Raw genomic sequence first — 12,057 nt, forward strand, 5'->3', positions numbered from 1 at the left:
GGGTTTTTCGAGACAGGATTTCTCTGTGGTTTTGGAGCCTGTTCTGGAACTAGCTCTTGTAGACCAGGCTGGTCTTGAACTCCCAGAGACCCGCCTGCCTCTGCCTCCCTAGTGCTGGGATTAAAGGCGTGCGCCACCATCGCCCGGTTTTAATAAAATTCTTATAAGGTCAGCAAGCAATTGTGTTCTTGTTCAAATTGGTACTATTTATTAAAACTATTGAGTTAAAATATGTTTGCTTGAAAAATTTTTTTAGGTTTTAGAAAAGCATTGACTTGTTTACTAAAGCTGATAAATATGAAAAATGGGTTTTAGTTTTTTACTAGGTAATATTTTAAAATAGACTTTCTTTTTGCTGGTATAACTAACATTTATTTTCTGTTTATTTTTAAGACGAGCAAAAATCAAATTAAAGTAGATCTTGTAGATGAGAATTTTACAGAATTAAGAGGAGAAATAGCAGGACCTCCAGACACACCATATGAAGGCAAGTACTTTTTTCTGTATCAAAATATTGTGTGTATTAGAGCTTGTCTGAAAGATTGAGTCAGAGTTATCTTGAGCATCTATATAAAATTCATGGAAGGTAATTTTATTTGGCTTAGTAAGCTGCAGTTTATAAAATGATAAATTTTTATACTTAACTGGACTATTTTTTTTCTTACTGAGCTTTAGCTAATTTTTAACAAAATTCTCAAATACATTTCATAGAGCCAGGTTACAGGTTACATAGGCTAGAATTTAACATTCTATTTGTCTTATTCTTCTACGAAGCCGTAAAGCGTAAAGCTTCTTTCTTTATCTTGTTTTCAATTCTGTTTTAAAGTAGCCACACATTGTATAGCATGACAGGATTAAATATAGAGTGTTAAGCCTTGAACTTAGATATACTCAGATACCCTTGATGTGACTAGTAACAAACCTTGTTTTAACATTTTGACTAATAAGATGTTGGTTTTACTTTTAAAAGCTCCTTCTCTCTATCATTTCTTATTTCATTTGCTCTCATTATTATATAGGTTTTCAGATACTGTTCTTCATTTAAAACTACTTGTGATTAATTTAAAACATACAAAAACAAGAAAATAGCTTTGCTGATTTTCATATTTATGTCTTTTAGCTTTTTACTTTAGAACCCGGAATTAAGTTTATGATAAAGGACGAAAGTGTAGTATTTGGATTTATTAGTCAGATCTTCAAATTGGAAATTTGGGACATGTAGGATAACCATGACTTTTACAGTTTGCTTAATAACTGTTCAAATATTTGTTTAATAGAAAGTAGACCTTCCTTGTAAGAGCATTACATGTATTTTATCATTCAGTTTTCACCTAATCTTAGACGGTAAGTATAATAATTCCTGTTTAATAGACATATTTGAGTTTAGAGATAAGTCACTTGTCTAAGGCCACACTTCTTAAGTGAAAAAGCTGAGATTTAGCTTGCCTTTAACTTCAAAGTATATGCTTTTAAATAACTTTGCTTCTGACTAAATCAGGGTTCACCAAGTATTAGAAGTGGTGCTTATGGGTTCTTTAAATGTAATACTCTCAGTAATAATCTGTAGTGAAGTTCAGAAAAACCCAATTTTTTTAGGGCTTATTTAACTTTATTTTTTTTATGTGTATTAGTGTGAAGGTGTCAGATCCCCTGCAACTGGATCTTCATACAGTTGTGAGCTGCCATGTGGTTGCTGGGAATTGAACCCGGGTCCTCTGGAAGAACAGTCAGTGCTCTTAACCACTGAGCCATCTCTCCAGCCCCAGAAAAACCCAATATTGTTGGCAAATTTTGTTTTCATTCAAGACCTTAAAAGATTCTATAGTATTGTTATACATTCTTTCTTGTTTTTTGAAACAGAGATTTTCTTTGTAGCTTAACTCTCAGCAGGTTCTCCTTTTCCGTTTGCTAAGTGTTGGGGTTATAGGTGTAAGTCACCCTTGCCTGGCTTCCCCCACTCTCTTCCTATTCACCTCTGATTTTTTGAGACAGGTTCTCTTGTGACCTAAACTGTTCTTAGACTGGCATTTGTGTGGTTGAGGCTTGTTCTGAGCTTCTGCTCCTCCTGATTGCACTTTCCAGTTGCTGGGCTCACAAGCACAACCCATATGCCTCGGGCACCAATTTTGAAGTGCAAACAAAGATTATACTGAAAGTATTCCATACCTACTAGTAAGTCTGGCTTGTACATGTTTGTCGTGTTCCCTCCACCCTCCAGGGTCTCTCACTATGTAGCTCTGACTCTCATGGAACTCACTATGTAGACCAGACTGGATTTGAACTGACAGAAATCTGCCTGCCTCTGCCCCGCAAAGTACTGGGATTAAAACCATGCACCACCATACCTGGCTCATTTAGCTTTTTTGACATCCATTAGAATTTAATAATGTCATAATAGCTTATGACAAGTATTATAATTGTGTTTTGTTTTTCTCTTTTATTATTTTTTTGTGGTACTTAGGATCAAATTCAAGGCCTTGTGCATGTTCCCAAGCAGTTATAAACTGAGCTATATCCCTAGCCTCATAATTCTTCCTGAAGTGCTTTTTGAGATAGTTCAGATATTTTTAAAGTGCAAGAAATAGTATTATTATTCTAGAGCTCTGCAACAGACTTACAGTACACAGGGACCTCTTGAGCTCAGTGAAAAGAATGTTACCTTATTAACCATGTTTCATATGTAAACGAACTTGTAAAAAGTAGATAATATATAATTTTTCTTAATAGAGATAAAGTATTCTATGTTAGAAACAAGTTGCTCATTTCTACAGGTGCTTCAAAATAAAACAATATTTTTAATAGCTTTCCTAAGATTTGGGGACATGTGCTTGAAGAGTAGATTATTTTAAGATTATTTTATTATTTATTGTAAAAATGTTACAGCAATGTTTGAAAAAAAAGTGCTATTTAAGTAATAAACTTTTCTTTCTGAAAATAAGCACAGGTGAAAGATTGGTCTACTGCAGAAGGCTTGATGTTTTGTTTTTGAGGCAATGGTTTGTTTTTTTTAAATTGTTTGTTTGTATTTTCCTTTTGCTGTGTTTTTTATTTGGAACTGAGATAGTCATTCTGACCTTAGAATTCATGGCCATGTACTTGTTGGGCAAGCTCTAAGACTGAGCTGTATCTCCTCAGCCTGCTTTTATTTTTGGTCTAACTTAAAGCTAAATTAAAGTTTATCTCTAAAATATTCATTTGTATTATCATTAAAAAGCAATTTTACATATAAATTAAAAAACCCAGATTGTCAAGAAAAATAAAAAATAAACATGGAAAATTCTCATATTGCATTTCACTTACTCAGCTTTCTTAATTTCCTTTCCTAAATAACTTAGTGGTAAAGAACTAAGTTATTGCCGGGCGATGGTGGCGCACGCCTTTAATCCCAGCACTCTGGGAGGCAGAGGAGGTGGATGTCTGTGAGTTCGAGACCAGCCTGGTCTACAGGACTGGCTCCCGGATAGGCTCCAAAGCCACAGAGAAACCCTGTCTCGAAAAACTGAAAAAAAGAAAAAAAAAAGAAAGAACTAAGTTATTTTGTTATTTTTGTCTAGAAGTTCTTTCAAAATTGTTGAATTTAAATGGGCAGTTCAGTAATTCTTATCTACTTTTTTTCTTCTCTTTGGAGGATGTTAAAGTTCACAATTGTTTCTCTGGATATAATGGGCTCATGCTTGTATCTCTAGCATTTGGGGAGGCTGAGAATTGCTCTGAATTTAGGGGCACCCTAGGGCACTTAAGTCCCAAAGTCCCAGATATAACTAGTCCACAGAGGATGTGTTTCATCAACTTACTCCCACCTCACGAGGTAAAAAAAAAAGTTGCTAAATGCTTGATGATTGGAAGCTATTAACGTGCGTAGTGGCTTGCCTGTAGTTAGTTATTTAGGAGGGTAGAGGAAGAGTTACTTGAGTCTATCAGTTTAAGACTAGCCTGTGTAACATAATAAGACTTATCTCTAAAATAAAGTGGCATAAAACATAAATAGGATAAAAACTATTCTCAAAAGGTAAATAAGTTATATTGAAGATTGTTGTGTATAATGCTTATAAAAGTCCCTTAGATATTCAGTGATGGGGCCACTTGTATTACTGTGGGCCCTTGTGATTACATTACCCAGAGTCAATTGGGTTATGATGTTTGCATAGGTGAGGTCACGTAATGATGTATTTCTCATATCCATTGTCAGTCAGAAATTATTGTATGTCATGACTGATCTTACAGTGATTTTGTATGAAAATTGTTATATAAGACAAACGAATGTAAAATGGAGTAGAAATACCTTCACAATCTAACAGTATTTATGTAAGATATCTGTAGCTCTTAAACTACTCCTAAAATTGTTTAATCATCTAAGAAGAAAGAACTTTGTGACAAATCATAAAGCCGACGCTTGGGAGTTTAGTCAGAAAAACAAGAGGATCTTCTGTGAAGAGAAGGGCCTGTGTGGGCCCTACACCGTGTGTGTGCTGGAGCCACTTACTCATGTGGAGTATAGTCTGTGGTTTTGTTCTCACGTTTAGTAAACTGCTACAAAGGAAAAAGATGAGTCTACATATTTTTCAAGCCAATTGCATTATACCTGTATTTGGGGTTGTTACTTAATTCCTAATATAAATAGTCATCTCCGTATTTACAAAATTCTTTTTTTTTAAACATTTATTTATTTATTATGTATACAATATTCTGTCTGTGTGTATGTCTGCAGGCCAGAAGAGGGCACCAGATCTCATTACAGATAGTTGTGAGCCACCATGTGGTTGCTGGGAATTGAACTCAGGACCTTTGGAAGAGCAGGCAATGCTCTTAACCACTGAGCCATCTCTCCAGCCCCTACAAAATTCTTTTTAGTACTCTTTTCTTACCTGTCTTTCTTTCGTTATGACTGCTTTTCTTTATATTACACTTTTACTATATGTTCTTGATCCAGATTTCTTGTTCAATTCATATACCATTTAACAGAAGGGAACTCTACCAAAAAAAATTATAAGACATAAAGAATTGGAATCAAAGCTTTTGAAGATGGAGAATGATGTTGCATTTCTATAATCCCTGCACTTGAAAGGCTGAGACAGGAGAACTGCAGGTTTGAGGCCAGCGAGGGCTACATAGTGGACCTTGGGATTTGTGAGGGACAGCAGGTGTGTGTTGCTTAAAGAATCTAGTATCAGTGAAATGCTCTTTATTTTTTCTGAGATTCACATGCATACGTTCATAACGGTGGAGAAAGGTAGATTTGGTAGGACCCCCTGATATACTGACAACAGTTCTCTACTTACATTTTTCAAGAACTGAATATTTGATGTTATATAATGCCAGTAGCACACTTCTATGTTACTTTTCACATGCATATGAAGGATTAATATTGTAATAGACATCTAACTTACATAACTAATTCAGTAACATGGTTTTTTTTAAAAATCTAGTTCATTTTCTGATTATTAGAAAAATCTATTAGTTTCATGTGTATTTGAGTAGCACCCTTTTATTTCCTTTTTTGAAAATTTATTTTTATTTTATGGGCATTAGTGTTTTGACTGCATGTATGTCTGTGTGAGGGGGTCAGGTTTCTCCCCTAAAACTGCAGTTACAGATAGTTGTGAGCTGCCATGTGGGTGCTGGGAACTGAACCTGGCTCCTTTGGTAGAGCAGTTGGTGCTCTTATGCACTGAGCCATCTCTCCAGTCTCTTATTACCTGTTTTTTAATAGTGAATCTTTCATGTTAGTGGGTCATGAAATCTAGAACTGGGAGGTTAATTAGATGTAGAAATTTGGGGGGGGGGGAGGAGAGAAGAGAGACAGAGACAAAAAGGAGGAGGAGGGAAGGAGAGGAGTAGAGTGTTTAAGGCACGCTAGCTTTGAATGCTCTCTCTGCTCTGTAGGTCAGCAGGGTTTTGAATCAGGAGATCTTCTAGCCTCCCCATACCATGTACTATGGCATTGTAGGATTGTGCTGCACACCCAGTTAAGAGAGGGTATTCTTTGGCAGTCTCATCTCTTGCAAGACTTGCACCTTCAGTGATCCAGAACAAGGAGTTATGGTTCACTTTGAATACTTAATTTGAGGACCTAGCTACATTTTTCTTATTTTTAGAATTTTTAGAAATGTTTGTTTAACTTGTGGTTGGTAAAGGTAACATCAGAACCAAATAGAATATTGCTTTCGGTTTATATAATTTTTTTCCAGTTAGTACTTTGTGGAATACTTTTTTTTTTTTTTTTTTGGAATTTTACATCTAATGTGGAATACTTTTTGTAGTACTTTGTTAGAAGAGGATAGTGTTATTTCTTTTGCCAGTTTTATGTTTTGTTCTTTGGCTTTATTTTGAAATTTTAAACAAAATATTGACATCTAATTTAGGGACAAAAGTTAATTCTTTTGTTTGAGACAGATCTTATGTAACCCAAGCTAGTCTTAAACTTTTCTATTAAGCCAAGGTTGGCCTTGAGTTCCTGGTACACCTCCCCAAACAAAACAAACAAACTAACTAACAAAAAAACTCAGGGTTTTTCTACGTAGTATCGGCTGTCCTGGAACTCACTCTGTAGATCAGGTTGGCCTCAAACTCACAGAGATCCCTTTTCTCTGCCTCACTCTGCCAGTGGAGTGCTGGGATTAAAGGAGTGCTCGCTCTCTGTCTCTCTCTCTGTCACACACACACACACACACACACACACACACACACACACACACGGTGGTTTTCTTCTTTTTATCACACACACACACACACACACACACACACACACACACACACACACACACACACACGGTGGTTTTCTTCTTTTTATCACACACACACACACACACACACACATACACACACACACACACACACACACACACGGTGGTTTTCTTCTTTTTATACTATCCAAGTTCTGGGGTTACAGGTATGTGACACCATGCCTGTCTAAGGGGCATAAATGGGAAGACTGAAACTGGGGAGATCTAGCTAAGAGAGTTTCCCTTTCGTTAATGATATATCTGTGTATTTTGTCTCTATACTGTCTATGTTGTAATTGCTTGCTGCCCTCCCCCCTTTAAAACTTATTTCCTGTTAATATCTCTTATCAGGTGGACTAGAAAAAAACAAGACCTCTGAACCTTATGCTACTAATTAATAATGAAATATTTGACATTGGTTTGTCTATAGAGTTAATGTATTTTGGTTCTCTAGTTCTGTTACTGTTAATTAATATAATATGTATACAGTGGACATTTTTTGCTTTAAGTATTATAAAATCATGAGTCATTAGTTTATTTTGGAATTTTAATTCAGCACTCAATACACAATTATACTTATTTTGAAACAGTCTTTCAGTGTATTTGATTTCACATATTAGAGTTGATCAGCATTCTCAAATTTGTTTTTTCTCATTTTTTTTAGGTGGACGATATCAGCTAGAGATAAAAATACCAGAAACATATCCATTTAATCCTCCTAAGGTATGGTAAGCCTTTTTGTATGCATGTAGTTTTAAAATATTTTGTATTTCTTGACTCACCTTATTAATGGATAAATATCAATATATTTAAGTACTTTATTAAAGTTACAACATTCAAAGTTAAATGTGAATAAATTTAATGGACAAGATTTCAGGCACTGGTCAATGGTTGACTTCTAAAGTTATAATGAGAAGCAAATCTTACTAAAGCTAACCATTGATTGCTGTATATTGAAGTATAATTTGTATCTCATAATGGCCCAAATACTAGCTTCAGTTAATTAGCTATATTACTAATTTAGAGAAAGGTTCTTACTTGTTTTAAATAAATGTTGTTTAAACAAGTATATGTTCTACACTAATTTAGAAATTATTTGAGGATCAGGGATTAGCTAGCTCATTGGTAGAGCACTTTGCTTGCATGTGGTAGGCCTTGGGTTCTATTTTAATTACTGCCAAAAAGAAACCTCCAAAAAACCATAACAAAAACGAACAAACAGAAATGAGTAAGTCATACCGAGGAGTTTATCAATAAGTCTTCTACTCTCTGCTTTTTTGGAGCTCACATTGTAGAAGGGAAAAGCCATTCTTTTAATGGTGAGTTCCAGGCTAACCTGTTCTACATAGCAAGTTCCAAGACAGCTAGAGCTGCCGAATAGAAGAGACCCTGTCTTACATAAAATCCCCCCTCCTCCCAATAAAAGCAAAGAAGAATCATTGTTCTGTTTTTTTTTTTTTTTCTGTCTATGAATTTGGCTGTTCTGGGTTCATTTTATAAGACAAATCCCACAGTATTTGTCTGTTGGTGTCTGCTTTAGCATTTTGTTGCCTCTGTTCAACCATGCTATAACATGTCAGAATTTTCTCTTTTTAATGCTGAATGTTTCTTTCATTGCATGCACATATTCCAATTCATTTATCCACTCATGAGTGGATTTAAAAAAAGTTATTTGCTTATTGTGTATTCACAAACATTTGCTCTGTAAATGCAAGTGGGCCAATGTGCACACATTTGATTTTTTTAAATATTTATTTATTTATTTATTATGTATGCAATATTCTGTCTGTATGCCTGCAGGCCAGAAGAGGGCACCAGACCTCATTACAGATGGTTGTGAGCCACCATGTGGTTGCTGGGAATTGAACTCAGGACCTTAGGAAGAGTAGGCAATGCTCTTAACCACTGAGCCATCTCTCCAGCCCCACATTTGATGTTTTTTAAAGGACACACTATGGGAGTTATTTTTCTCCTACCACTTGGGGTCCAGAGATCAAACTCAAGTTGTAAGACTTGGTTTGGTAACAAGTGCCTTTGTTCTCTGAGCCATCTGGCTAGTAGTGGGTTTTTTATTTGTTTTGAGACTGTGTCCCACTGTGTAGCTCATAGAGATCTGCCTGCCTCTACCTCTCAAGTCCTTAGAATTAAGGTATGTGATACTATGCCCAGTGGGTTTTTGTTTTTGAGAAGGGCTTTCCCTGTGTTGCCTGGCTGATCTTGAACTCTTAGACTCAAGCAATATTGTGTCTTTTTTTCTCACATAGAAATGGACAGGAAGGAATAGGCTTTATAGCCACTACATTTTCTGTATTAGATAATGATAGTGATAACTGTCACTTGTGCTGTGAATTTTCATTTTCTGTAATGACCTTTAGCTCTGACAGGTGGGAAAACTTGGGCTAAGAGATTAACTAGCATCCAGATAATTGAGAATTTGGTTGTTTGTATGTTAGGTTATTGGGCTGATTATTCGTCTGAGATCCTGATGAGAGAGAGAGAGGGGGGGGGAGAGGGGGAGGGGGAGGAGAGAGAGAGATTGATTCAGTCGCAAGTCTTCAGGTTTATGTATCACTTGCTTTTTCTCACTGGCTCATGTCCTTAGCCCTTTCAGGTTTTTTTTTCCCTTTTCTATTTTTGTTATGTTCAGGTTGAACATAGGGCCTTGTGCCTACTAGGCAAATGCTTTTTACCCAGAGTTTCTTCTTGAGTTAATAAAAATAATTTAGAATTAGATGCTGATAGGCTGGGGATATAGTTGTTTGAATTCCCAGTTAGTATGGGCAGCTCAATACTGGACTAGCTAATGTAGCTATACATGGCTAATACATGAAATAGTAGTTTTTTTTGTTTTACGTGTATGCTTTTGTCTGCATATATGTATGTGTACCACATGCATGCAGTGCCCTTGGAAGCCAGAGGAATGCTGTGTATCCCCTGGAGTTGGAGAGCACTGGTTGAGTCACAGAACCCACATAGGGTCATGGTCTGTTGATCAAGATTTCTGTCCCTCCCGGTCCTGCGATCGTTCAGCCCAAATAAACACACAGAAGTCTACATTAATCATAAATAGATTGGCCTAGTAGCTCAGGCTTCTTATTAACTCATAACTTATATTAGCCCATAATTCTTGTCTGTGTTAGTCACGTGGCTTGGCATCTTTTTTGCGAGGCAGTCACATCTTACTTCTTCTGCAACTGGATGATGACTATAGACTGACTGTTTCCTCTTCCCAGAATTCTCCTGTTCTAGCCCCACCTCCACTTCCTGCCTGGCTCCTGGCCAATCAACACGTTATTAGAATACAATTGACAGGGTACAGTTCGTTACCCCACAGCAGTGGTCATTTGTTCTTCCAGTTCCACAGCATCCAGTGTCTTCCTGTGGGCTTCTGGACATCAGGCGTATACATGGTCACAGACATAAATGTATGCACAACATCCTTCTACATTAGAGTAAGACAGTAAAGATCTGCACCTTTGACTCTTTAAATCAGTTTATTTTTTTTTTTAAAGAGAAACAAACATCTGGTTTCTTGAAATTGAACCCCAGTCCTCTAGAAAAATGACCAGTTCTGTTAACCACTGAGCCATTTCTTCAGCTCTGAAATTGAGTATTAAATACCTTACCTATCTTTTCTTTGTTATTTTGTAATTTTTTTAAAGAAATTTATTTTTATTTAATGTACATTGGTGTCCCACTGTTTGTCTGTGCGAGGTTGTCCAATCCCCTAGAACTGGAGTTATAGACAGTTGTGAGCTGCCATGTAGGTTCTGGGACTTGAATCTGGGTCCTCTGGAAGAACAATCAGTGCCCTTAATCACTGAGCCATCTCTCCATCCCACCAATACCAATCCTTAAGCAGTAGGTCTGCTTTTTTATTTAAATAATACAGTCTTTTCTTTTCTTTGAGTGAAGTATTTTCTATTATGGAACAAATATAGCATCTGTAAGTTTTTCATCAGAGTTAATGATGGAATTGTGGACTTGTGTCTAACATGGAGGAGGAACTGTGATATTTGTTGACATAAAGAGTGACAGAAATGGAGATCACAGGAAGAGAGAATAATTGTTGCTAATATGACTGATTAAGCAATATCTTTTGTTATGTAACAGTTTTTTTCTCTCTATATAATATTCAGATTTTTGTGTAGCAGTTGAACACTTACTATAGCTAGTATGTTTTGAATTTCTTTTTTTCTTTTCTTTCTTTTTTTTAACTTTTATTTTTTATTTTAGACAAGTTTCTCTGTGTAGCAGCTCTGACTATCCTGAAACTCACTTCGTAGACCAGGCTGGCCTCGAACTCACTGAGATCTGCCTGCCTCTGCCGCCAAAATCCTGGGATTAAAGCCATGTGCTGCTGCCACTACCACCACCACCACCACCAGCAGCAGCTGAGACACAGTTTTACTATGTATCTCTGACTGGCCTGAAACTTAGTAACTTAGTAAGCTTGCCCAGACTTCTCAGCAGTCCACCTGCAGAGGCCTTCCAAGGGTTCTGAATTAAAGCATGTGCCCTAGCACATGGCCTATGATTTTGTTTTTTCAGAGTCTCAGTCCAGGTAGGCCTAGAACTCTACACAACTAATTATGACCTATATCTATGATTCTCCTTCTACCTCCCAGTTTTTACTTCATCCCTGCCAACTTTATTTTATTTTTTTAAGTTTTTAAATTTCTGTTAACTCAGTTCAGGAATTAAAGAAATGGGAGAAGTGTTGGTATATATAGTGGATACCAGGTGGTTAGAACAATGGAGTGAAAAGCATGTGGTTCCTTAGGGGAAGCATAAGGCCCAGGAAAGGCAGAGTGAGAAAGTAGGAAGCTGATAATTAAAACAATAAGAAAAAAAGAAATAAGAGATGGAATGCTGGTGTATTAGTCTGTCACTGCTGAAGAGGTAGATGATAATCGTCTTCTTGAATAAAATTATTTTTTTGGATCATCTATATTCAAAATTTTTGTAACAGTAAATTATACATCAGTATAAGAATTAATTTAACAATTTCCTTGATCCCTTTAATTCCTTGGTTCTGTACATATATAGCTTCAATAAATAATATAGGTTCCTTTCCCTTTAAAAACAAGTATAGCTTTGCAGTATAGTGTTCCCTGGGTCCTAGGTTTGAGATCCAACACTGGTTCCCCACTCCCTCTCTGCAAGAACAAGATTACTTGTCCTCAGATTACTTGCCTAAAATACTCTTTTTGGCATTTTTAGTAATAATTTCAAATTCTATTTTTACAAATGATAGCTATATTAGTGTAGTACAGCTTTAAAATTTCTTCACACTGGAAATAGATGGGAGGATCCTGAGTTTGAGGTCATCATT

General features: G+C 36.2%; 1 protein-coding gene across 2 annotated transcripts in view; it reads left to right on the forward strand.

The window, feature by feature from the left end:
- Ube2k (ubiquitin conjugating enzyme E2 K) overlaps positions 1-12,057 on the forward strand; it is a 58,142-nt gene that overhangs the window by 28,570 nt on the left and 17,515 nt on the right. Inside the window, exons 2-3 of one of the 2 annotated variants that reach the window (XM_005359272.3) lie at positions 394-487; positions 7,387-7,445. In XM_005359272.3, the coding sequence (XP_005359329.1) occupies positions 394-487; positions 7,387-7,445 (153 nt within the window). The remainder of the gene's footprint in view (positions 1-393; positions 488-7,386; positions 7,446-12,057) is intronic. The other variant, XM_026785050.1, reaches the window with a different exon arrangement.

The sequence above is a fragment of the Microtus ochrogaster genome, linkage group LG1 (assembly GCF_000317375.1).
Source record: "Microtus ochrogaster isolate Prairie Vole_2 linkage group LG1, MicOch1.0, whole genome shotgun sequence".
NCBI lineage: Eukaryota > Metazoa > Chordata > Mammalia > Rodentia > Cricetidae > Microtus > Microtus ochrogaster.